Source organism: Gorilla gorilla, chromosome 6 (genome assembly GCF_029281585.2).
Source record: "Gorilla gorilla gorilla isolate KB3781 chromosome 6, NHGRI_mGorGor1-v2.1_pri, whole genome shotgun sequence".
Lineage (NCBI taxonomy): Eukaryota > Metazoa > Chordata > Mammalia > Primates > Hominidae > Gorilla > Gorilla gorilla.
This window is the reverse complement of record NC_073230.2, coordinates 46,242,609-46,269,396: the sequence shown is the minus strand read 5'-3', so window position 1 is coordinate 46,269,396 and position 26,788 is coordinate 46,242,609. Positions and strand designations below refer to the sequence as shown.

Here is a 26,788-nt window from a genome sequence, read left to right as displayed (position 1 = left end):
TTTATATGTATATAACATGAGAGTAAAATAAAAACAGTTAAGGTCATCTGGTGAAAAATTGAATTAAAAATGATTTTATTATTAACTTAGACATTTGGGACTAAAATAATTTAAAAGAAAACATACACTGAAGAGCTTAGTGTGTTGTATGTACGGCTTAGTATATGGGGCATGAGAAAAGCACATGTATGATATTTTACAGTGAGGAATCCCATGATTACCCATGTCAGTGTAAGTAATTGGTATTAAGTCATTATTTTTTTAGCTATTTTAAAATAGTTTTATTGATACATAATTTGCATACCATGAGGTTCACCAGATGATAGTGTGCTGTTTAGTGGTTTTTCATATATTTACAGTGCTACGTAACCATCAACATAAGCTAATTTTAGAACACTTCCATCACCCCAAAAAGAAACCTTGTACCTATTAGCAGTCACTCCCCATCTTCCTTCCTCGCCTCCTCTCATCCCTAGGCAACCACTAATATATTTTATTTCTCTATAAGTTTTCCTATTCCGGATATTTCATATAAATGGAATCATGTAATATATGGCCTTTGTGTCTAACTTCTTTCCTTATTTTTCTAGGTACATCAATGTTGTGGCATGTATCCGTATTTCATTCCTTTTTATGTCCAAATAATATTTCATTGTATAGATCTATCATGTTTTATTCATCCGTTTGTCGCTTGATTGACATTTGGATTGTTTCTACTTTTTGGCTATTATGAATAATGCTGCTATGAACATTTTTGTACAGCTTTTTGTGGCTGTGTGTTTTCATTTCTCTTGAGTATGGAATTGTTGAATCATATAGTAACTCTATGTTGGACATTTTGAAGAATTGCCAAACCGTTTCCCAAAGTGATTGTTCCATTTTACATTCTCATCAGAAATGTATGAGGGTTTTAATTGTCTACATTCTCACCAATATTCATTTTATTTTCTCTTTTTGATTATAATCACTCTGGTATGTGTTAAGTGATATCTCATTGTGGTTTTGACTTTCTTCTAATGACTGATGATGTTGACCATGTTTTCCTGTGCTTATTGGCCATTTGCATATCTTCTTTGGAGAAATGTTTATTCAGATTCTTCGCCTATTTTTTAATTGGGTTTTTTTAATTATAGAGTTATAAACTTCAAAAATAAATTCTGGGTAGATATTCCTTATCAGATACATGATTCGCAAATATTTTTTCCCAGCCTATGAGTTGTCTTTTCACTTTATTGATGGTATCCTTTGAGGCACAGAAGTTTGTAACTTTAATAAAGTCACATTTATCTTAATTTTTTTGATACTTGTGCTGTTGGTGTTGGATCTAAGAGATCACTGCCTGTTGCCTCTTCCAAGGTCATGAAGATTAATGCTTGTTTCTTTTAAGACTTTTGTATTTTTTACTCTTAAATTAGATGTACAATATATTTTGAGTTCATTGTGTATGATGTAAGACAGGAGTCCAAATTTATTCTTTTGCATGTGAATATCCAGTTGGCCCAGCATCACTGTTGCAAAGACTATTCCTTTCCCATTGTGTGGGCCCTTTGTGGAAAATTGGTTAACCATAAATGTTAGGGTTTATTTCTGGATTCTGAATTCTACCAATCTATATAGCTGTCTTTATGCCAGTACCCCTTTTAGGTTTCAAAGCCACTAATTTTTCTGTAATTAGTTATGGGATGGCAGATGAACTACAAATGCTCCTCAATTTACAGTTGAGGTTGTCCTGATAAACCTATTGTAAGTTAAAAACATTGTTAAGTCAAAAATGCATTTAATATACTTAACCTACTGAACATCACATCTTAGCCTGGCCTACCTTAATTGTAGTCAGAACACTACAGTTAGGCAAAATCATTTAACACAAAGCCTATTTTATAATAAAGCATTGAATATATAATGTAATTTATTGAAGACTGAAAGTGAAAAATTTAATCATTGTATAGGTACCATCATAAAGTTGAAAAATCATTAAGTCAAATAATCATAAGTCAAAGACTATCTACTCTTAAAACTTTGGTTTGGGGTTCTTTCCCTTTAAAAAGCCATTATATATCATCATTCTTTAAGGAAAACCTGTTTTTATTCCCAGTACAATCAAAGCACCCTAGGGTAATACAAGCAAATTATTTCCACTTACTAAAGAAGATATATATATATATATATATATATATATATATATATATATATATATATGAATGAGATATATCTATCTATCTGTATATATGGAGGGGTGTGTGTGTGTGTATGACAAAACAAGTCTTTTAAAAGTGTGATAATAGTTTGTGATTTAGAATAATTTATTTTAAAAAGCCATTATAATTTATTTTACTTATGTTAAAGGCTTTAGAAACATGTAACTGTGTCCGCAATTTAATGACTTGTAACATACAAACTTTGATTTATTTGGATCCATTAAATTTTATCATGTAAATATGTATTTACTAAGTACTAAAAAGTACCATTTTCTTGATAAACTATAATGATCTGTTTGCATATGGTTAAATGGAGATTTTCAAAATGTGTATCAGCTTGGTGTGGTTTGCAGAAATCTCCAGAGAATTTCCTTTTTCTACATGTTGTGTGGTATGTACTTGTAAAGATTATTTATGCTTCATGTTTTTGACATTAGCGTGTTTTGTTTGTTTTGAAATAGATTTATTTAGTTGAGGTATTTTAGGATGTATTTTTCTAATTTCATTAAGAAATATATCTGATGTTAAAAACTAAAGGCATTTAGAAGGTTACATTAAGAAAGGAGGACTACTGTGAAATGATCACTTTCATTTTGAAAGTGTTCGCAAATTTTTAGGAGGAGCTGCTCTTTTTGTAACTGAGTTATAGAGGTTTATATCTTTGAAAAATGAGATAACTACATTGGCTCAGTAGCTACTTCAATCCTTTCAGCTGCAATTTTAAACTAGCAGCATAAACTAGGCAGAACAATTTTGAAAAGCCCAACATTTAGCAAATGGTTATAACCTTGCCATAATCATGTTATAGATATCAAGATCCCTCCTCTGTTGAGAACAGGTGGCAGATCACATAGGGGGAAAAGAGAATAAAGACATATGTCAGATAACTGAGAGGTTATGACTTTCCGCCTTTAAGAAATAATTTAATCTTCAAAAAATTGGAGCAAAGACTAGCCAAATGAAGGTGTAATGTGGAATAAAGACATTCTTAACCCTTAAGAACAGTGATCTTTAGACTGACAGCCAAATACATCATTGGAATTATATGTCACCTTCTACAAACAATGGGTTAAAGTGGCACAGAGACTAGAGGAACTAAGTAGAAAAGTAGAGGACCACTCTGAGATATTCGTGAAGTCATAAGAAAATTTGAGAGAGATGTCTATTAATATTTAATAGTTGTTTAATCTTATTACAATTTTTGATTCCTATAAAAATTATTAAAGTAATTAAAACATACTTTTCAAAGTATGCAACATACATTGCAGAACATAGCAATGTAGCAGAAGAAACCCTGAAACTGTAGTTTGACAGCTATTTCCTTTTTAAAGTTCTGGCTTCTTAGGTGTTCAGAGATAGCTCTTTATCCACCAGGGACTAGGACTAGGAGGCTATAGTTCTGTCTGGCATAAACTTTTATTTTAGGTTTTCAAGGTATCTTCTTAGTAGTTGAATGCCATAGCTGGATTTATGGACTCCAGTGCTTGACACATGAGCATAAAAAGCTTATTCCATATTCTGTTTTATTTCCATCTTGAAAAAAAAAAAGAGAAAGCACATCTCTTAAAAGTGCCATTGGAGAGAGCTTTCAAACACGTGAACCAATGAATTTTTTTTGTAAGTGTAACCTTCTTGTGTAGCAAGAATTTTAATACAGGAGCATGGCAAATGAAGTTTCTGTTTTAGAAATAAATCTGCCAAGTGAATCTTGTCTGGATTTTTTTTTTTTAATTGTCCAGCTTTCCCTGTCAGCAGGTAAGCCTTAGCTTCATAGGACCTTTACCTTTGAACACTGAAATACACTTTATAATAACTGGTTCTACTACTTTGACAAATCGTTAAATTGTCGCGATGCTGTTTGCAGTGGAGTTCATTTTTAGAAATCAGATAGTCAGCTGTTTGGCGTTATGGTGGGATAGAATGAGGGGACCTGGCCGCAGGGGCAAGTTGCTTTGTAAGCTGGAAAATGTCAGTCAGCAAACAAGGAAAGGACTGGAGTGAATGAAATGAGGAAAATTTGAAATGGCAAATTTTACCTGAAGGACAGAGATGGTAGTGTCAACCAGCTTCTATAAGCTTCCAGCAGTGGTCTGCAAATAATAAATTGGATTTTGAATCCTTTTTGAAGGAGGATTCAATATGGGAAGCTTTTTATAAAACTGTAAATATTTAAAAAATTATTATTAAGATTATTTTTAAATTTTATTTCTTTTGCCCATGTTATCAACATTATTTTAATTTTTTTCTAGCTTTATTGAGGTATAATTGACAAATTAAAATTTTATATTTTATATATATATAAAATACATATATATATTTTTGTATTTTTAGTAGAGACGGGGTTTCACTATGTTGGCCAGGCTGCTCTCAAACTCCTGACCTCGTGATCCGCCTGCCTCGGCCTCCCAAAGTGCTAGGATTACAGGCGTCAGCCACCATGCCCAGCCAAATTATACATATTTAAGTTATACAATGATAATTTGATATATACCAAATGTATTTAGTATTTATTGTGAAGTGATTGCCACGTTCAAGCTAATTAACATTATCAGTTGCCTCACATAGTTACCATTTTTTTGGGGATGAGAATACTTAAAATCCATTGGTAAATTTTAAGTATTTAATATAGCATTATTAAATATAGTAACCATAGCGTATGTTAGATCCCCGAATTTATTCATCTTAGAACTGAAAGTCTGTGCCCTTTTGGCCAGCATCTGCCCATAGCTCCCAGTCCCCTGGCTACAAATCTTTTTAGAATCTAGATAATCCGGTGAGCCTTTTCTTACCACTGCCATCCCTAAACATGAAGTGTAGGAGTGCTTCCTCGTGTGTTTGTTCATCTTTCGGTTAGATTGGAGCTGGGGTTTTGGTGGCTAGAAGGGTTTTGACATTAGCAGTTCCTCTCTGTCTCCTGTCCAGTGTTTGGATCTCTAGGATAATATTTCTGCAAGTTTTCAGATGCTTGATTGTAGCCTTCTACCTGAAACTTCTTCCCACATTGCTTACCATTGTAGTTTTCAAGTGAATCGTCTGAACATTTTTAAGAATTAAAATTAAGGCTTCCTAGTTAATTCAGTTACATCACAGGCAGCCACCAATCTAATGGTTGCACGTTGAGGCATTGTAAATACATACCTTTATTTATTCTAGGTACTGTGTTGTAAATTGTGGTCCCATTCCTAGAAATGTATTTCATGCTGTCATCAATGTACCAAAATTGATTAAAAACCATTGATTAGTAGGAAGTAAAACACAAATGTAACCTTCACAAGCATTTTTTTAGATATGAAAAACCAAGCAATAAAATAGCTCTACTGTTAAAAGTATTTTTCGGTGAGTTTTCCTATGTATGCTAAGCTATCTGAGGCTAAAAATAGAAATATAATGCTTAAAAAAAATCATTTTCAGTCTGAAAAACAGGTGTTCTTCATTGCTGATTGCTTTTTTGATGTCAATATGTAGGACTCCCAGAGTATTTGAATGGTATCTACAGCGGTCGGGGTGGGAGAGTTGGGTCCATAGCAACTTCATTTTCCTTTATGATTTCCATTGTCTCATATCCATCAAATGCCTGTTAAAAAATATACTTTTTTCTTTAATTAGTTCAGCTAACTTTTTCATATATTTCCATACTGATTGTAGCTTTCCCCTGAACTCTGATGTTAAAACTACCATCTCTCTTCCTTATAACCGTCTTTTGCTCCTTGCTGATAATATCTTCTTTTGCGTATGGAGAGTCCTGTGCTTATTCTTAAGTATTTTGAGCAAGGGCCGCAAGTGTCATTGCCAGTTCAGAGATGTTCATTAGATATTCTTGTGGGATTTAACGTCAGCTGATTCATTAACACAGAGGTTCTCTTTCTCTCTTTTGCTTTAAGAGAAGGCTGTATAAAGCAAGGGGTCACAATTGCAGTCATTGTTAGTTGGTGTCGTGGTACAAACTAAATCACAGTCATTTCACAGGAGTATTTGGTTTGAATCTGCTTCCTGAATACAACTTTGTGTCATGCTTCATGTTAGGTGCTGTGTGTACACAGGATCTTGATTTCAGAAATGGTGGTCGGCTTCCAAAAGCATATAGATAGGATGGTGTAGGTAGAATATAATTAATAAGACCATTAGTCAGAATAGTGACTTGATAGGAAAATGAGTGTATTTGTATATTCACATACAACACGATGGGGTAAATTTACAGTCCTTTATTTGTCTTTAAGCCTTTTGGATCCCCCTCGACCTGTATGGTTTGTTTGTTTTCCTTTTAATTTTCTAACTCAATTTCAGCCAATTTTCTTGATATTTGTAACAGTGAAAATTGGTACAAGCTGTCTAACAATAGTGAATTAGCTGTGTCAGTGCCCTGCGGCCAAAGATCACCAGGAGTACCCCATATGGTTTTAGGAAGATGTTAGAAGAATTGTAGGATTTAGGCTGGTGTGAGGTGATTTCGGGGAGGTTTAAGGCATCAGGGCTTTGCTCTAGATTGGATGCTGTCATGAAGCATGAGTAATTCTACAGCTGGGCATTTTGATAAATCTTATCTAGAAGGAGAAAAGCCTAAGCCAAAGCCAAAGTCATAACTGGTAAAGAAGCAGCAGTCTGTCATTTTAGCCAAAGTGGGAGGTGTTTGGTCATTGCCACGACTTGGAAAATGTTCATGTCTTGTTTGCATTCAGACATGATTATGGAGTGGTCTTGCTTCTGTCCTGGTCCTTCATGGTCATGGAGTGGCCTCGGCTGATGTTGGTTTTCTGTGAAATTGTTTATGTTCATCAAGAGAACATCAGAGCCCTGCTGTGGGTGCCAGGCTAGCTTCTGGTTGTCAGCTTTTCTCTTTCTCAGTTGGAATAAATAAAATTCTCAACATTTGATAGATTGCTTCTGTTGAGGTACTTTTCTAAAATATATATATGGTCTGATTATCCTTTTCTGTAGAAATAAAATTATGTGTGTAGATGTATTCATGGAAGGCTGTACACCAAATTATTAACAATATTTGTGTCTGGGCAGGATTATGAATGTTCTTTCTGACCTTCATTGGCTTTTATTTACTTTTTTGTAGTAAGCATGCATTATTTTTATAATAATAAAAAGTAAAGGAATGTTTAGAGTAATCTCAGTTATTTTAGATCTTGTTTTAACTTATCACTGTACATCATATGAAATTCCCTACATTATTGATGTCTATTCTTAGCTCAGTGTTATTGAATAGTTGCATAATATTCTATCTTATGGATCTATTTGATTTTCTTAACCATTCTTCTGTCTTTGGACCTTTAGGTTATATCCAGTGTTTGGCTGTCATAAATCATGATGTGGTGAAGCTTGAAATCTTTGGCCTTTCATCTGTTCCTCTGAATGTTTTCCTACCATTGATTCTTAGGATTGGAATTACTGAATCAAAGGTTATGATAATTTTTTAGGCATTTAATATGTGTTGCCAAGTAAAATTGTATTCCAGAAAACTTACACCAGTTTACATCAGCTATGTGTGAGTATCTATTTTACCACATGCTCATTGCCAATCTGATATATAAAGATACTCCATTTTTCTATTTTATAGTATATTTGAATTTTTAGTGATTTTGAACATTTTTATTTATTAGCTACTTCTGTAGCTTCCTTTGTGATTTGTCTGATTGTATTCCTTGCTCAGGGCAGCTTTTAATATTACCATAGAAGCCAGGACAATGAAGGCTGTCCACTTGATATTTACTGTCAGTTTGAGCACAAATTATTGCTGCTTACTGAATAGCCTGCAGCCTTTTCTCCAATTTTGGCCAAATCTGGAATAATTATTGTTGTTCCCAGGGAGGCATTATATAGGAGTCTAAATGAGGCTTTAGAGTAGACCGTGAAGTGTGTAGAGAGGATGAACATATGTTACCATGTAGATGTGAGTCTGCCCCAAAACCATCAGTTCTGCCACTTCCATGAAAGCTATCAGTGCTGACCAGTGTGTCCAGTTAATGCCAGTTTCTCATAGAGATGGTAAGAAACTCGATTATAATGCTTGAAATTGGGTTCATTTGACTCATTTTCTTCTGCAGATAGTCTCCTGATTTTTTTTTTTTTTCAACTTTTGGGCTTTACTTTGTTTTTGTTTTTTTGAGACAGACTCTCACTCTGTTGCCAGGCTGGAGTGCAGTGGCGCGATCTCGGCTCACTGCAATCTCTGCTTCCCAGGTTCAAGTGATTCTTCTGCCTCAGCCTCCCGAGTAGCTGGGACTACAGGCATGCACCACCACGCCCAGCTAATTTTTGTATTTTTAGTAGAGACGGAGCTTCACCATGTTGGCCAGGATGATCTCCATTTCTTGACCTTGTGATCCGCCCACTTGGCCTCCTGAAGTGCTGGGATTACAGGCGTGAGCCACTGCGCCTGGCCTGTTTTACTTTGAATTGTGTGAAGGGCTTGTTCAAATACATAAACCCGTGTTTTCAGGTAACTGCATTATTCAAGACTTAGCAATTTTGCATTTCTTTTTGATATACTCACTGTGCAAGGATTTTCACCAGTCATCAGTGATTGAGATTATATGTAGTTAAAGTTAGAGATATTTGTTCATTGCAGAGAACATTAATTCAAGTTTAATCATCCAGTGGATGACTTTTCTGTTATCTCTACCCTGATGCTGAGGGTGTTTGACCTTGGGCCCAGCCCGGAAAATGTATCCTCAGATAGCTGCAAACTGAAAAACAGACTCAACGTGTTTGGTATGAACAGCCAGCTCTATTAAATCTGTGGGATCCATATGGAAGATTTTTTTTAAGTGGTAAAATTACTTAGAAAGTGTCCTAGTCATTTCTGAAATCGCACTTGTAATTATGTGCTTGCGTTTGCAGCAGTTGCAGATTAGTAGTCTAAATAGGGGACTACCTCACATGCTGGCTTGATTGCCAAGCCCACATAGGTGTGTAGGTAGATACTGCATAGGTGGGTAGGTAGATCTTTATCTAGCTGTCATCTCTAGTTTTTTAATGCAAAGAAAGCTGCTCCTAAATGGCACATCCGTTGTTTAACTTATTTTGTTCTCGTGGAAGCTTTGCTTGGATTTCTTGGTTGCTGAATTGATCGTTACCTTATGTTGATACAGTGTTTTTTAAATTTCAAAGCATTGGTCTGTCTATATAGGTTTCACAGAATTAACTGCAAGGGCCTGTCCAAAGTCTGTGTTGCTAATGCAGGAACGGAAAACCAAATACCACATGTTCTCATTTGTAAGTGGGAGCTAAATGATGAGAACACATGGATACATAGAGGGGAACAACACACACTGGGGCCTATTGGAGGATGGAGGATGGGAGAAGGGAGAGGATCAGAAAAAATAACTAATGGATAGTAGGCTTAATACCTGGGTGACAAAATAATCTGTACAACAAACCCCTGTGGCACGAGTTTACCTACATAACAAACCTGCACATAAACCCCTGAAATTAAAATACAAGTTAAAAAAAAAAAAGTCTGTGTTGCATAGGAATGGTGTTTACTAAAATATTGTTTGTAAGCAAGTGGCATTTGAGTGGGCTCTAGGAACCCTTGTGCACAGAGGTTTTCCATGGTACCAACATTTTGTCTATACTGAACTGGTTTTAAACATGTTAAATTCAGATAAAGGAGATTGAAGCATTATAACTTGTTCAGAAAATAACCACTGAATTTAAGGAAATAATATATTTGGGAAGTTCTCTTTTTCTTCCCACATGTTTATAATCTATCTTGATGGACATAGTAGAGCTGTTGGTGGTGTTTAGAAAAGCTGCGTGTTTGAAACTTTGGCACTAAGCCTAAGCACGAAGCAAAACAAAGACACTTACCTGCTCCATATGGGTTCCTGGTCATTCCTGCCTCCTTCAGGATTCAAGACCCCATTTGCCGTCAGTAGCCAGCCACCATCCTAGGTCTTCTCCACACTCACTCATATTTTTCTCACTTGCCTTCTTGACTTTTAAAATTTTGCTCATGATCTTTTCTAATCTTGAATATTTAAATCCTTTTGTAACAAGACTTTCCCATTGTTATCCCCTTTGTTTATTTTTATTGAGACAGTTTCATTTGCTGGGTTTTACTTTTCTCTATTTCTCTATTTTATTACCTGGATCTTCTGCACCTTCCTGACCTAGCACAGGTTCTCCTTTGTGAAATATTTGTTTTCTTCAAGCCCCTTGGTTCTCCCCGTGGGAACACACATGGTGTCTAAGCCTTGACCCTCGGCTGAAGCCCCTGCTGAATCTTGCCCACTTTCTTGTCTGCCTCAAAGCTAGCAGTGTGGTCAGTATTTAGGAAGCCTGAAGGAGCCAAGTGATTTATCAACTTGAAAGATCACAAGGTGATTAAAACAGGGCCAATCATACTCTTTTCAACCCCATCAGGGAAGAGTGAGTGACAAGTAATGATGGGCGTTAGGTGACCAGAATCGGGGACTTCATTACAGCCTGATAGGAATCTTGCCACACATGTGGGAGATTCTGGGCTCCGTGTCCTTATACCACTCTGTAGAGTAGGAAAGCACTAGATAGATTTATCAGCACAAAACAGAGGAGAATAAAGTATATTGCTGAGGATGTGAGGGCTCATATTGAAATATAAGTACTGAGAGTGCTGACTGCCAGAATGTGGATTTATGGGAAATAAAGCCCTAAAATACTTTTTCCAACAAAAAAATAGACCTCTTGGAAACAGCTTTTCCTCTCTATGTAGTTAGCTCCCATTGAGCTTAAATTGCTCTTAGTATTGTGATAATGACAATTCAATATTACAGGGTATGGAAGATGAACCAAATAAATTAACCAGCTGCTTTTAAGGGTAGTTTTTTTCTATGGCTTACACCATAAAATGCTTTGTAGAACATTTGTGCTCAGTAGGTCTGTGGGCAGTTTTACGACTGGAAGGAAAAAATGGATATTATTAAATGTCAGTGAAGTACAGGCAGGTAGTTTTGAGGTAGTTAAATTAGTATAGAATGTTTGTAAGAAAAGGAGTTCATGTTTTCTTAAATCACCAAAGCAAAGCTTTCCTTGGCATTCTTGTCAGAAAATATGTTTCTGCTTGAAATTCACAGAGATTAGGATAAAAAAGCCAATGGAGAATGGATCATTTGGCCATTCTCCCTTCTGTATGAAACTCTATGTCAAATTAAAGCAAATCCTGCATGAGAGTTTCAGAGATATAGAAATGACTCCATAATTACTAGCAGGCATTTAAGGTTTTATACTATGTAGGATAGGAAAAGTGGACTCATGAGTGAAGAATAAAGTAGGGTGGAGAGGAAAGGCAGAAATAAATGTTCGACGGGGCCAGGCAGGTAACATCAAGGAGAGAAGCAGGCCAGATGCGAGAGAGCCTGGAGAAGTAGGCACTGTGGCAATCCAGAGAGCCTTCTGCAGGCCTGCAGACACATTTCAGAAATTACCGTTCAGGCCAAACGTGTGACCAGTTCGTGTCTCTGAAATAAAAGAGCTGCAATTACTTAAACCTAATAGAGGAAGGCTAACCTTAAAAGCAGCTTTCAAATTTTTGGCAAGTTGTGCACAAATTCTATCTGCTGGCCTTCAGCAAAGGGAAATAGACTGACATTACATGCCTGGATATGGGATCCATAGAAGTGAGCCCTTTCTAAAAGTAAGGCTGTGTTGATTGTGTGAATTAGTCATTGGGTTCTTTAAATTTTTGAGATTGGAGTAGATTCCATTGTGTTCAAAATATTTGAGGAGTATTACTAACTGTAAAGACAGGCTGAGTAACTGAAACGTTTTGGGAAATCGTGTAGCTCCTCCTGTAGCAAACGTGTTGTGTGTATGGTCAGAGAAGGAAAGAATTAAGACTAGTAGACTCGGATAGCCTACTTAGTATTTAATATTTATTATGCCTATGTGTCTAGCAAAGTATAAGATATGATCCTTTTCCCCAATGCACTGGTTGGGGAAATGCAAGGTAAACACACCAATCTCAGTGAACAAGATTTAATAGAGTTAGTTGTGCAGTGAGAAAACCAGTGTGACCATAAAACATAAACAGAACCAATAAATTGGGGGAAAATTATTTGACTTACAAAAGAATTCTCTTAAATGATGACTTTCCTTAGTATGTTTATGATGACCTACTTTATTTACAGATATTTTCTTATTTTTCATCCACAAAATATAAAGTGATAGGGACTTAGGCTATTTGAAAAACATAAGAAAATAACATGAATCCTGTCAAAACTTGTAATATTCATTAGTTAAAATTTGTTTCATTTACAGAGGTTAATTTTTAGCCCCCCTCCATTTTTGAGCCCACATCAGTTGCATAGAATGGCATGTGCCTGTCTGCATTGTAGAAATATCACTGGGAGAAGCTTCTTTGCTCTTTTAATTGCATGTCAGAGCAGGGTCCGCAAAGTTTTTGGGACTCAATCCTGAGATGGCCTGGATTCAGAATTCGTCTGTCCTTCCTTTGCCTCCTCCCCTCTGCTGGAAGTTTTTAGTTTCTTGTTTTGGGAGGTAGAGTAGGAGGCAAAAGGAGGCCAGAGTTCCGCCACCTCTGCTTCCTCCCATAGCTCGGAGCACACCGAGTGTAACAGAAAGGGTCCATTGGAGTGAGCTTGCATTTTGGTAGGAACTGCAACAAGATTTAATTAACAGTTTTCTGAAGAAGTTAATGTTTTATTTGAAAAGTATATACAGTTTATGTAAATTCATTCTAATACATGTTCAATATGCCTCAAACATTACTTCTTTAAGTTCCAGTGAATTTTTATTTATTTATTTATTTATTTTGAGACAGAGTTTTGCTCTTGTTGCCCAGGCTGGAGTGCAATGGCACAGTCTTGGCTCACTGCAACCTCCTCCTCCTAGGTTCAAGCGATTCTCCTGCCTCACCCCCCGGAGTAGCTGGGATTACAGGTGCTGGCCACCATGCTTGGCTAATTTTTTTGTATTTTTAGTAGAGACGGGGTTTCACCGTGTTGGCCAGGCTGGTCTCAAACTCCCGACCTCAGGTGATCCACCCACCTCGGCCTCCCAAAGTGCTGGGATTACAGGCATGAGCCGCTGCACCCAATCTCCAGTGAATTTTTGATATTACTTTGTTGTTTCATTTTAACTATTCCCCTAAGTTTTCCTGATTGTAAAAATAAGAGAATGGATTTTCATTCCCATTAATGTATTAACATAAAAAATTCATATATTTAATGCAGAATAATTATAACATAAAAATAATATAAAATTTCAGCACTCATCGAATTAGGATTACTTTGTCATGTATCTTTTAGATTTTATAATATATGTGGATACACATTCACATTTTATTTTAAGGACATTGTATTGAATACTATTTTGTCATCTGCTTTTTTATTTAACATGCCCTCATAGCTTTTTCTGTTAATGAAGATACATGCATAAAATAATAATGGATACATACTCATTGTGTGTGCTCCATCGTATTATGCTCCGTCATTCCTCAGTTGTTAGTCCATTTCTGGCTGTTATAAATAGCTTTACATGCATCTTTACTAACTTGTCTGATTATTTCTTAGCGTAAGTTTCTAGGTAGCAACTTCCTGGTGTCATTTTTTTTTAAAGCTTTGAGTCCATGATGCCAAATGATCCTCCAGAAAGATGGTGTCCAAGACCGCAGCTCAGTAGTTTGAAGATACCTCTTTCTCTGCACATACTCCACGGTACCCCCCACCCCACATACCCATTCCTGATCATATCATTTTGATTCGTCTTTATCAGTTCATTCTTTTTCCTTCATCTATCAATTCTAGAAACATTGCTGTATTGTTTTGAGTGTTGATTTTATAAAATGTTTTACTATCTGTCTGGATGAATCCATTCCTCCCCCTAAATTACTTAATTTAAAAAAAATTCCTGTTATTCTCTCATTTTTTAAAATGAATTTTTAGCATTTTTTGAATTTCTAGAAATAATCCCTTTGGGATTTTTTTGGACTTGCATTAAAATTATAGGTTAATTTAATGAGACTTAAGCTCTTTAGTGAGAATTGGAGTCTTACTATCCATGAATAATGTGCCTTTCTGTTTATTGAGTTCTCCTTTCATATCCCTCAATGAAATGTTTTTGTTTTGTTGTGTAGTGACATGTCATGTTCATTATTAACTTTTAAATCTAGATTTTCCTTTTTTTTACAACTTTGATTGTATCCCATAAAGTTTAGGTTTATAGTATTTTCTCATTTTCAAAGTACTCTGGTTACCATATGAATTCCTCTTTTACCCAAAGATTGAGAATGTTTTTTGTATCATTTTTGTTTTGTATTGTTCTTTCTCTCATTCTTTGTTATTAATTTCTTAATTTTGTTGTTACATGAGAATTATGATGATAAGAATTAGATTTTACTTTTAAGTTCTTTTGTTTTTTTTGAATGTCTTCTTATTCATATGGAGTCACAAGTTGGGGATTACTCCCTGGATAATTTGTATTCTTTTCAAATGCAGGATTTTTCCATAGGTGCCTGCCTTTTGTCAGAGTGCCTGCTTTCCTTCCTACCTGGGACAGCTACAGTGCTGGCTGCATGCTTGGGGACCCAACCCTTTGTGTTTCAGAGTAAGACTGGCCACTCCCCTTCGTTCCTGCCCCATTACACTGAGTGTGGGGGGTGTTGTGGCATTCTAGTACCTGCCTGACTTCCCAGGCAGGCTTTTTCTGGGGGAATGAGTTAAATCATGGCCTTCACTGGAGTCTTATTATTAGCATATTTTACAGAATTTTTAGCTTAAAATTTGGAGCATAGTTAACTTTTTCAACACAGGTGCAGACTGTTCTCCTCTTAGTACCACATTGGTCATTTCTAGGTGGGAATTGGTGAGGGAAAGGAATTCGATGCTGTGTCCCACCCTGCTGTTCTCCCGGCCATCCAGCCAACCCTTCATTCCAGCAGGTGATTATTGAGCACTCACTGTGCTTCGCCCATTTCGTACGATCACCTCCATCAGATTCAGGCCACAGGTAGAAGATAGACATTTTGATCTTATCAATTCATCATGTTTAATTGTTGTGGCCAGGCGTGGTTGCTCACACCTGTAATCCCAGCACTTCGGGAGGCCAAGACCGGTGGATCACCTGAGGTCAGGAGTTCGAGACCAGTCTGGCCAACATGGTGAAACCCCGTCTCTACTAAAAGTACAAAAATTAGCCAGACATGGTGGTGCATGCCTGTAATCCCAGCTACTTGGGAGGCTGAAGCAGGAGAATCACTAGAACCCAGGAGGTGGAGGTTGCAGTGAGCTGAGATGGTGCCACTGCACTCCAGCCTGGGCAACAGAGTGAGACTCCATCTCAAAAATAAATAAATAAAAATAATTGTTTTTAGCTGCCTGTCTTTAGTGGGGCATAATCTTCTCTGTAGCAGGAACTGTATGCTCAGCCTTTCTCCCCCTTTCCTACATTTCTGGGGTCTGTTCTCTGTTCTCTGCAAATGGGAGAAAGAGGCTGACACAGTCTGGGGACACTCCCGAAGGCCTCTAACTGGGGGGGTAGGAAGGCATGGTAGTAGTGACTTCTGAATTGGAACCTGGGATAGGAGAGGACAGGGTGGGTTAGAAGGTCTCTGAGAATATATCTGATGGGAAGATGGGGCTAAGTATGGTCAGAAGAATCCCTGCCTCCAGTCTCCCTGTGGAAGTTGTGAAGTCACACAACTTCAAACTGTCATAGCATTTTAAAGTAACTGTACTTTGCTTACTTGTGATGATGGACATCATATTTAATTTTAGGGATTTTATTTTGTGCTTCCTCTGCCTGTATTAGTCTATTGAGAAAGATATACAGGAAATACAAATAAAATGTGAATTTACTCTCTTTCCCCTGTTAACCTGTTTCCCCTGCCTCTTTTGGGGTGGGTAGAGGACATAAAATATACTAAGGTAGACTGAAATTGCTTGTATAAATGTCTTTTCTTAAAGGATTTGAGTGGAATATATCAAGAAAAATATTTGTTGTGTTCTTAATAATGTATGACTTCCTAGAATTACATCTTTATTAATCGTAGAGGTTTTTGACCAGTTATATTTTATATTAAAATTCATCCAGCAGGTTTTTTGAATGATAGAATCTTCCCGTTAAAATAAAGACCCTAGATACTATGAAATTTCTAAAGAAGCTTAATTCCAATTTTTTTTATTTTGTGACACGAATTACTGTTCAAAAGTCATTGTTCAATTATTTGAGTTAAATGAAAAACATAGACTGCTTCTATTACAGTTTAATCTGTTACTAATATCTTATTTTCAGTGAAAAACTTAAAAGAGGTTTTGATTTCCCAATTTACAAAATAAATTAGTTCCCGGACAATCATTTGAACAACTTTTGCGATACAAATCTTTTGATTAACTAATGTGCATTATTTTCCATGAATCTTGGTGTTTTGGTGCCACCTTGTGGCTTGGCCTTGTAGTAACTTCAACACTCATCCATTTTAAACAACTTCCTGGGGAGAATATGATGTGCTAGGAGTTCTTTCCAAGGTACAAATAACATACTACTGTAAGTCTACATTAAAGATGTCGAGAGTGACTTGTTTGTTATTTGGTCACGAGGATAGGTAAAACTAGTAAGTAAAGAACCTGATACATGATTTTCAGTTTCTAAGATTCTTTGTTTATGCTTTTTGTCCCTAGCTGCTACTGTTTGAACGGTCTTGGATGAACAGATGGAAGTCTGCTGTTCTGCATGAAGGGGAAGGGAACATAAGGAGTGTGAAGTGGAGAGGCCATCTGATTGCTTGGGCCAATAATATGGTAAAAAATACGCCTCTGTCTTCCTAATGCTTGTTCAGTGGCAGAAGAATGGCCAACTTGATAGGGCTGTAATGAAGGGAAAAGATGCCACTTGCTGTGGTGGTGATTTCTAAAGGGTGAAAGGACGATTGGTATCATACCTAGGAGGTTAAAGAAATTAGATTGCTTTTGGCTTTCATAATATAGTAATTCCCAACATATTCTGGAATCTATTTTAGAGTGAGAAACCTGAGGCATGGAGAGTAGCCAAGAAAATGAAAAGCTATCTTAATAATTGAAGGACTGCATTGGGAATGGGTCTTGAAAATATCATTTGCCTGTTGGCCAAAGGCAAGTAAGAGTTGATATGAAACAAGTGCAGAATATTGCTGATTTCTCTTTTACTCCCAGTATAATCATAGGCAGAAGTATAGACCTGCCTGTAAGAAAGTGGATCGTAATTTTCAGTGCTGCATTTTAACTTAAAGTTTACTTGCTATGAATTGGGGCTAGTAGGAAGTTTTAAAAATGATCTTTTTGACATCTGGCATATCTTTTGAAACATCAAGGTATAATTTAGTAAATCGGTTCTATTCAGTTTTAAATGGTAGAAATCTGCCTAGACTCTACCTTTTTATTCTGAACTTTTCTTACTTCTCCTCGGTCACAATGAAGGTAAAACAAAGCTGTGGTCTCTTGGTTCATTTTTAGTTAGCTGCTTGCCTGATGTTTTCATTTGAGAACTTTAAAATGTCAGATGTAGTTTTCTTTATATAGGTGGCTTTTCAGACTCAAAGCCTTTCTAAAAAACAAACTTCATTTTTCGTGGTGGAACGATAAAATTAGAAATGTTACTTGTCTGTCAGTTTGGAAATGCAGCTATTGATGTTTGTACATTTCATGTTTCTGTTGGGTTTGAGTCACCCATGCCGTCTAAGAAAATCTCCTTTGTCCAGAAAGAAGGGTGGAGGTTTCCTTGTGGTTTTAGTTCCCACAGGGTTTGTGTGGAGCAGGAGCGTTTTCCTTGCATGCTCAGTAAACACTGCTAATATTTCTCCATGCTGGTTATTGGTAGTATGTAGCAGGGGCTGTTAATAAGTTTTCTGTTACTTTCCTCCTGAGTAGAGGATGCTTACTGCTGTATTATTTTCCAGGGTGTGAAGATTTTTGACATCATCTCAAAGCAAAGAATCACCAACGTGCCCCGGGATGATATAAGTCTTCGCCCAGACATGTATCCCTGCAGCCTCTGCTGGAAGGACAATGTGACACTGATTATTGGCTGGGGGACTTCTGTCAAGGTGGTTTTGCTTGTCTTTATAATAAGTCCGTGTTGTTATAGATCCACTGAGGGTGGTCCAAAGGACTGTGAGTCTTGATTGGCTTCTAGGACCCACATCTTTTCACCTGGATGTTATTGTGACGTGATTAACATTTAATGCTCAAATTATTTCCTGTGCATAAGTTTTAAGATATATTCTTTCTTTTCCATGGCATGTAAAACTATTTGTGAACTTTTTCGTGTTGAGAATGGTGCTGTCTTTTTCAATCTTCTTTTAATTTCTCACATCCCAGCTGGCCTTAGCTATTTACAGAACATGGGGTTAGTTTTGTTGTTTAGTCAGGTATTCTTCTCTTTATTATTCTTTTCATTTTCCCTTAGCTTTGACCCTTCACTTCTTCATTAGAGTTATTGATAGTGGAGAGAGAAGGTTAAAATTAAATCATCCTGCTGCTTGGTAATAATTTGATGGAGTAGAGACCCAGACTTATCATCAATAATAAGATTTGGGCATATTTTCTGAAGTTTAATTATCTGACCCTTATGCGCCTGGGTAAATGAAATTTAGCTGTTCTATGAAAGGGGGCCCAAAGCTCATTCACATTTATTTTACGCCTACTAGTGCTTCTGTTATATTAGATACTTCAGAGCCAAAAGTTGTTTCCCTTTAAAAAATAGCTTAATTCGAACAAAATAAACTAAAAATTAGTGGAAGTATAAAAATGGCATGAGAGAGTATCCCAGCAGTAGTCTCATGGAAGAGCTCAGGCTTTGAGGCCAGACAGACCTGGGATCAAGTCCAGCTTCTCCATTTTCCTTTGGGATCCTCTGTGAGCCTTACTGTCCTCATCTACAAAGTGGTAGTGCTAATTGTTCTCACATCACAAGTTTTGGGGAGAAATAAATGAGCCAATGCATGTAAAGAGTTTTGCATAGAATCTGATGTAATTGCTTAATAAATGTTAGCTGTCATTATTATATAAAGTTCTAGCAATGTCATGAAGGGGACGTGGCTATTTAAAATGTACTCTTCTCTGGAAAGGGAAAGTGGAAAATTATTAATGTAATGATTGTTATTAGCAAAACAAACATTGTTACACTTCAGGCCCTCCCAGCCCTCATGTTGTTATCATTCAGGTTCTTTTTTCTTCATGTGTTACATGAACACAACCTAATTTATATTTAGGGTAACAGGAAGGAAACTGTGCCTATATCGTAGGATGGAAAAAGGGATTCCCTGGGCTCCCTGTCCCACGTGTGTGGTTACTCATCCAATAAATTTATATTCTTAGTATTTTAAAAATCCCTTAAATGGACCAGGTTGCTTGTTAGTTTTAAAGTTCTGATTTTCTTTTCTTATGGTGAAAGACAAGGAAAATTAGCCTGTAGAAATATGTAACAAGTTTACTCATTACTCCCAGAAATTCTTTCTCTGGTATGCTGAATAATGGCCCCAAGGATAGCAAGCCCTAATTCCTAGAACCTATAAATGTTTCTTTATATGACAAAAAGGTAAATATTACTTTATTTAGCAAAAGATATGATTAAATTAAGGATCTTGAGATGGGGAATTAACCTACATTATCTGGGTGGGGCCTAAATGCAATCACGTTTATCTTTATGAGAGGGAGGCAGAGGGAGATGCTAACATGGAAGAGAGGAGGAGAAGGCAGTACCACTGTGGAGGCAGAAATTGGAGTGAGGTGGTCAGTGAATGGTGGCAGCCACCAGAAAGCTGGAGGAGACAGCAGATTGTCCCCTAGAGCCTCCAGAGGAAGTACAACCCTGCCAACACCTTGATTTTAGTCCAGTGAACCCGATTTCAGACTTCTAGCCTGCAGAACTGTAAAAGATGTTTAAAACAACATCTCTGTTGTTTTAAACCACCAAGTGTGGCAGTCTGTTATAGCAGCCATGGGAAACATATACCCTTTCTTTATGCCCAAGTTAAGATCAAGCTTCTATACAATTTTTATGTCAAATATTTCATTTTATTGGAGGTTCCTTTTCTTCAAACTCAGTTCTATATGTTGAGCACTTCTCAGTGTAGACTCTTAGTGAGTTCTGTTGAAGGAAGAGGAGATAAGGACGTGGTCTTTCTTCAGAGAGACAGCAATCTTGTTGGGGAGAAGCAACCAGAAACAGTAAAATAAAGTGTGCAGTTGGACCTTACCATTTACTTCATTCATTCATTTGCCCAACAAACGTTTACCAGGTGACTGCAGTGTGCCAGGCAGTGTTCTAGTGTTGCAGAACACAAATATACAAATGAATGAGTTCCTTCCCTTGGGAAATTTATGTTCTAGTGAGGAAGGTAGACAAAAACAAGTAAGTATAGCATGTTGAAGGTGGCAAATAAAAAGGAGAACATTTTAACAGGATAATAGGAAAAGGGATTGGGGTAGGTACCATTTAATATAGGGTGGTCCAGGGATGGCCTGTCCAATAACTAATATGTGGTTTGGTCAGAGATCTGGAGAGAAAAGTTATGCAGCTCTATGGGGGCCTGGGGTAGGAGGTGTTAGCAGAAGGAGCAGGAGTGCAAAAATTCTTGAAGCAGGAGTGTGATTGGTGTGCTTTTGAGGAACAGCAAGGAAGCTGTTTGTGTCAAGAGTGAGTGGAGCAGATGTGGAGGAGAGGGATGTAAGTGGGGGTCGGGGAGGGTGTGGTGGAGGAGCAGATGATATTGGAGCCCAGGGGCCCTTGAGAAGTCTTTGGCTCTTAATTTGAGTGAGGTAGGAAGCCAGCACAGGGCTTTGAGCTGTTGTGGAGTCAGTTAAGTGATCTAACTTGTATTTTGGAAGGATCTCTGGTTGCTGTGTGGAGCTAAACGGCAAAGGGGCAGTCAAGAGGGGAGACCAATTAGGCTACTGCAGTCATCTCCATAAAAAATAATGTTGTCTCAGGTCAGTGTAATGCAGCTGGTGAGAAATGACCAGATCCTGGATATATTTTGATGGTAGACTCTGCAGTATTTGTTGACAGTTGGATGTGGGGTGTAAGATCACAGTCACCTAACATACTGGAAGGTGAAACTACCTTTTGCTGAAATGGGAAAGACTGTTGATAAAGCATGTTTAGAGTGAAAAAGGCAAGAGTTGGTTTTAGGTGTGTCTACTTGAGAGATGCCTGTTATCCACCCATGTGGAGAAGTGGAGGAAGCAGATTAGAGTTCATGGGCAGGAACCCACCTATCAGTGGTAAAGGGCTCCTACAATCATTGATTTGTGCTTATGCAAGACGTGAGCTTAGGGTAGCACTTACCTATTCACCCACCTTTACCTGCCACTTCCTACCTATGAGACAGGTGCTGGGTGAGCCCAGACCACAGAGCTGAGGAGTGCAGTAGAGCCATGCCATGCCCAGCTACCAGTAGTGCAATGCATCCTTGTTCTCAAGCTGTGGCATGACCAGCGAGATACCAGTCAGGCCTTGGTGTGAATTCCAGCTCTGGCCAGGCAGTCTGGCATCACTCACAGAGCTTCAGTGTCCTCATCTCTGGATTAAACATAATAACATTGTCTTTCAGGGGTGTCTGAGTGTTGGAAGACTGTCAGCCCTCAAGTTCTGTCAATGTCTCTCAAATCTCTGCACTTCATCTTCCTGTCAGGTCTTTTTGGTGCTGGTTTTACCCCCCCTAAACCTATCCTAAACAGTATAGCTAGAATAATCTAAGTGTAGGTCAGATGAGGTTAGTCCCCTCCTTGCCCATAGGATAACTGATCATAAACACGACTTCCAAGGTTCTGTGTGATCTGCCTGTCCGTTACTCTCCAGCCTCAACTCTGTCCCCTTCTTCCCCCATGCCCTTCATTTCTGTCCGATTGAGCTTCCAGTTGAAGGCCCTATGCTGTCATATCACCGTGTTCTCCTGTGCTGTCTTTCCTGCTTCAACTTACATGTCACTTCTTCCAGGAAGTCTTCCTGCCCTAGCAGGAGATGCCCCTGCTCTGTACTTCCCTGTCACACTTCAGTAAAGTGCCTTATTTTTGTGTCTCCCCCACTGCACCATAATCTTAAGAAAATAGTGATATCTATTTCACAAAGGCCTTAACTCAGGAGCAGTGCCAGTAACTGCCCAAAAAAGTGTTCACTAATATTGCCGTTACATTTGCTTTTTTATTATACTTCAAACCATTTGAAACCATGTACTTATATCAGCACATTAAAACAGTTGTCCATTTGGCATTGTGGAATGTGCCATTAGATGATTTAGTAGTTTCCCTAGTAAGTGTGGGAAGAAGAGTGGATAACTTACAAGCTCAAAAGTCTACCAGAAGGGAAGAAAATTGGAGAAGTGGACAGGCAGTTATATGAAACGGACAAGAGACAAATGGCAAAAAGCAATCAAGGAAGAAGACAGCCAGTCACTTCTATGTGGAGGCTTCTACCTCTGCAGCCATGGGTTCAAGCCCTGCATGAGGGAAAGTGGGCACTCTGCATTCACTGAGTCGCTGCAGTGTTGCTGGGCAGCAACTCAGTATACTACGTATATTAAAAAACAAAACCTTACAAAAGTTTATGTACCCATTGGTATCAATTCTACTTCTAGGAATTTATCCTAAGTAAACAAAAGTCCTAAAGTTTTATATATAAGTATGTTGATTGCACTATTGCTTACAATAGATATAAAAACAAAAAAATATGCCCCCAAAGGGGGTTGATTAAGTATAGTACATTCATGTAATAAAAGGCAGTCATCCCTCAGTGCCTGTGGGGAATTGGTTCCAGGACCCCTGTGGATCCTGGGCTCCTCTGATGCTTATATAAATGATGTAACATTTGCATATATAAAATGATGCGTTATTTGCATATAACCTATGCACATCCTCCTGTATACTTTAAATCATCTGTAGATTACTTATAACACCTGATACAATGCCTACACATCACTGCATTTGCATAGACTTAATGAAGTAGTTGGTGTACAGCAAGGTCAAGTTTTGCTTTTTGGAATTTTGTGGAATTTTTTTTTTTCCTGAATATTTCTGATCCTTGTTTGGTTAAATCCATGAATGTAGAATTCATGGATGCAAAACCCATGGATATGGAGGGCTCACTGTATTATAACAACTTTACAGAATTATGTTGTAGAAGAATCTTTAAATAACATATTGAATTACTTGTATTAAATTGTTAGGTTAATAAAAGTAGCCTTCATAAAAAAGAAGATTATTAATGGTGTTCTCTTTGTGCTGGAACAGTGACTAATGCTTTTTTTCCCCTTTGAGTTTTTCTATATTTTAGAATTTTCCATACCATAGTTACAGTTAATGGTAGCAGCTATAAAAGAACACTATGTAAAAGAAAAAGGAAAAATCCCTGATCACTGACAGAAGTTGTACTTGGATTAGTACTTGACTTCAGGTTCAGTCTCACCAGGAAAGCTGAACTTATGTGAATCAGGCTTTATTGAGGAATAATGTTGGTGAATATAAATAGTGATTGCTATATGTCATTTACATTAATTTCTGTCATTTAAGTCATAGGGTAGATTGTACTCCATCTGCAGTGCTACAAGGTTAATTTAACAAAGATACCATATATTGAATAAAATATTATGAAGAATTTTCCATCAAATGAATAAAATAACCTGCGAACTTATTTTCCAGGTATGCTCAGTGAAGGAACGGCATGCCAGTGAAATGAGGGATTTGCCAAGTCGATATGTTGAAATAGGTATGGCTCCAATACTTGCCTTCTGTGGATGTAAAACTTCATTCAAAATTTTCATCTTCATTAATCTCACCCAGACTGCCATAGTCTTTTGCCTGGATCCCTGCAGCAGCCTCCTAACTGGTTTATCTTCTTCCACTGTGAATTACTCTCATCTACTGTCCCCACTGCTGTCAAAATACAGATCAGATCTTGTCATCATCCTTCAGTTCTTCCACATCGTTCTCAGAGTGCAGACGGGACTCCTCAGTGGATCACGGGGATCTGTGTTGGCCCCTACCCACCTCTCCAGCTGTAGCTTATGCCAAGCTTCTCCTTGGTCTCTGTGCTGCAGCCACACTGACCTTTTACCTGTCCATGCCTCTCTTTCCCCTTGTCTAGCACATTATTTGGCTAGAGTGTTGCTTTCCAGGGAAAGCACTGGGAAAGCCACTGGACCTCCCTGACTGAGTCAGGTCTTCCCATTTTAGGCACTACAACACTGCAGGCCTCCTCCCCTTTCTAGCACTTGTCACGGGTTCCAGTGATCCTGTGATTATTTGATGCATTTCTGTCTTTTCTACCTGACTGTCACCTCCTTTTGAGCACACACAGGGTCTGTTTTTGCTCACCATTTGTATCTTGAGGACCTGGCACAATACTTGCACATAGAAGGTGCTTAATATTGAGTTGAATGAATCAGTGACTCTGGGAAACAGCTGTTCAGGAGAAGTATGCCCTGGATGATGTACCATGACTTTTATAATTTAGTTTGAAAAAATCATTCTGAGAAAAAAAATTGCCATATTATGAGTCAGTTGATAAGTTCATTTGCCCATTTGCTTGGTGGATGGGTAATATCAATTTGATGGGTTATTCTGCCAAGGTGAAGTTGAAATAAATTATTTGCACATGACTGTATTTCTGTAAATAGAAAGACATACATTACCCACATGGCTAATGTGGTTATAGCATTTAAATCTGGGCTATTTTGTACTTGAAGTCAGAAGTTGGTGGTAGAGTTTTAATCTTTTTTTTTTTAACTTTAGGAGGATAACTACATAGTTCAGATTGCTTAGTGTATGGACAGTAGGTATATGAAGAATGTAGCAGTGCTGAGAAAAACTGAGGACCAAGATAAGAGACAAGATTTATGACTAGATTATATAGATAATTGTTTCAATATCTTTTTCTTCTTTCCTTGCCTACCAGAAAATAAAAAGAAAAACAAAAGCCTCTCAACATCTCAATGCAGTGTCCTGAGGGATTATTATTTGGATATTTGTAATTGCCAGAGAGGTATAAAAATGTAGCAATTGTCATCTTCTTTCCTTAGTTGATACTTATTGATCATGTACTAGGTGGAGGGCATTGTGCTGCTTACATAAACTGCAGTAACTCACTTTATCCTCACAGGAACTCTTTAAATGCAGGTAGTTTGCTTTTTATTGTATAGATGAAGAAATTGAGGCTTAGGAGGTAAATGACTTGTCCAGGATCTTACTACTATAGCGTTAAAAATGGATAGAACCTAACTCTACAGAACCACCAGAAAGCTTCCAGGGAGGCAAGGAAGTTTGCTGAAGTGTGTGATCTTGATGAGGTTACTTAACCTTCTTGACCATCCTTTTCTCACCTGTTAAATGGAGGTGATAATATCTATCTTTTAGGATGGGTGTGGGAATTAGACATGGCATAAGAAATGTGCCTAACATGGTACTTGGCACACAGTAGATGCTCACTAAACCATGATGGTTATTATCACTATGCAGACTTTCATCCCAACTCTGTGACTGCTGATAGCTGGCTCAGTGGTGGCCCTATTAGCCTAGAACCCTGGGATCACATTATTACAGTGTGGTTCATCTGTACTGTAATTTACGTGAAATAGACCATATGTGGGTACTAACAGTATCACATTACTGACATTTTACTACTATGGTTAATGGTTAAGTACCATTTTTTCCCCTCTTAAGAGTAAACCTTTAAGAATATAAGCCATTTCCACAGCAGGAGGCAAAATAGTTTGGATAAGAGTCCTTGAGTAGGATAACAGAAAGGGAAATATTAGGAGGTCTGGATTACAATTTCCTTTAGCCCTGAATAGTGTGAGCCACTGTTCTTTGGTAAATGAGGTGAAAATGGCATTAAGATTAAAGAAATACGTATGGCTGTACATTTCTTAGAAGCCAATTGTTTATAACTCTTTCTGTTACAACTCAGACTCTCAAAAAATAGCACAAAAGTTATTCCTATCACATAGGCTGTTGATTTATTCTGTTAAATGAAAAATAATAATAATATAATGAAGATTAAGCTTCTTGGCCAATCACCAACACATGAAGAGATTCTCTATACATAGGGCTTTTGGGACATCATATTTTCTTTCAAATTGCATTGTTAAAAATAGATGATGGTTTGTGCCTAGCATCCATGTTTTAACTTCACTTGCATCTCTTGTATTCTCACAGGACTCCCTGAGCCTCTGGTACTTTTCACCAAAGTCTTCCATGATCTCTGTGGTATGGTAGTTGGAGAGCTGACATCATGATGTTGGGAAATGAAACCAATGTTTGTGTGTCATTTTCTGGGAGTTTTCTGCCAGGGGTAGTTGACTTACATGCAAGGAATTAATGATTGACTTCTCGGTCTTAATTTCATATGGAATTTTGTTTAATTGAGATTAAACAACTATATGAGAATCTATATAGAATGACAAGTCAGGAAGAAAGGGAAGAGAATAGAAGGGAAATCTTTTTTACTTTCAGTATTGTCTGTATCTTCATTGATCATATACTGTGGTCTTAGAATTTAGCACATCATTCTTTTTTCAGTCTTTTAATTGACTGAAAAAACAGTGACCTGAAAATTGGTGATCTGTTTTCATAGTGGAGGAGAGTTGTGAGATAATTCTTTCCTAGATCTAAGTA

General features: G+C 37.4%; 1 protein-coding gene across 2 annotated transcripts in view; it reads left to right on the top strand.

Moving 5' to 3' along the window:
* VPS41 (VPS41 subunit of HOPS complex) overlaps positions 1-26,788 on the top strand; it is a 198,690-nt gene that overhangs the window by 110,345 nt on the left and 61,557 nt on the right. For both annotated transcript variants that reach the window (XM_031012850.3, XM_031012851.3), the window contains 3 exons: positions 16,823-16,942; positions 18,076-18,222; positions 23,816-23,882. In XM_031012850.3, coding sequence (XP_030868710.1) covers positions 16,823-16,942; positions 18,076-18,222; positions 23,816-23,882 — 334 coding nt within the window. The remainder of the gene's footprint in view (positions 1-16,822; positions 16,943-18,075; positions 18,223-23,815; positions 23,883-26,788) is intronic.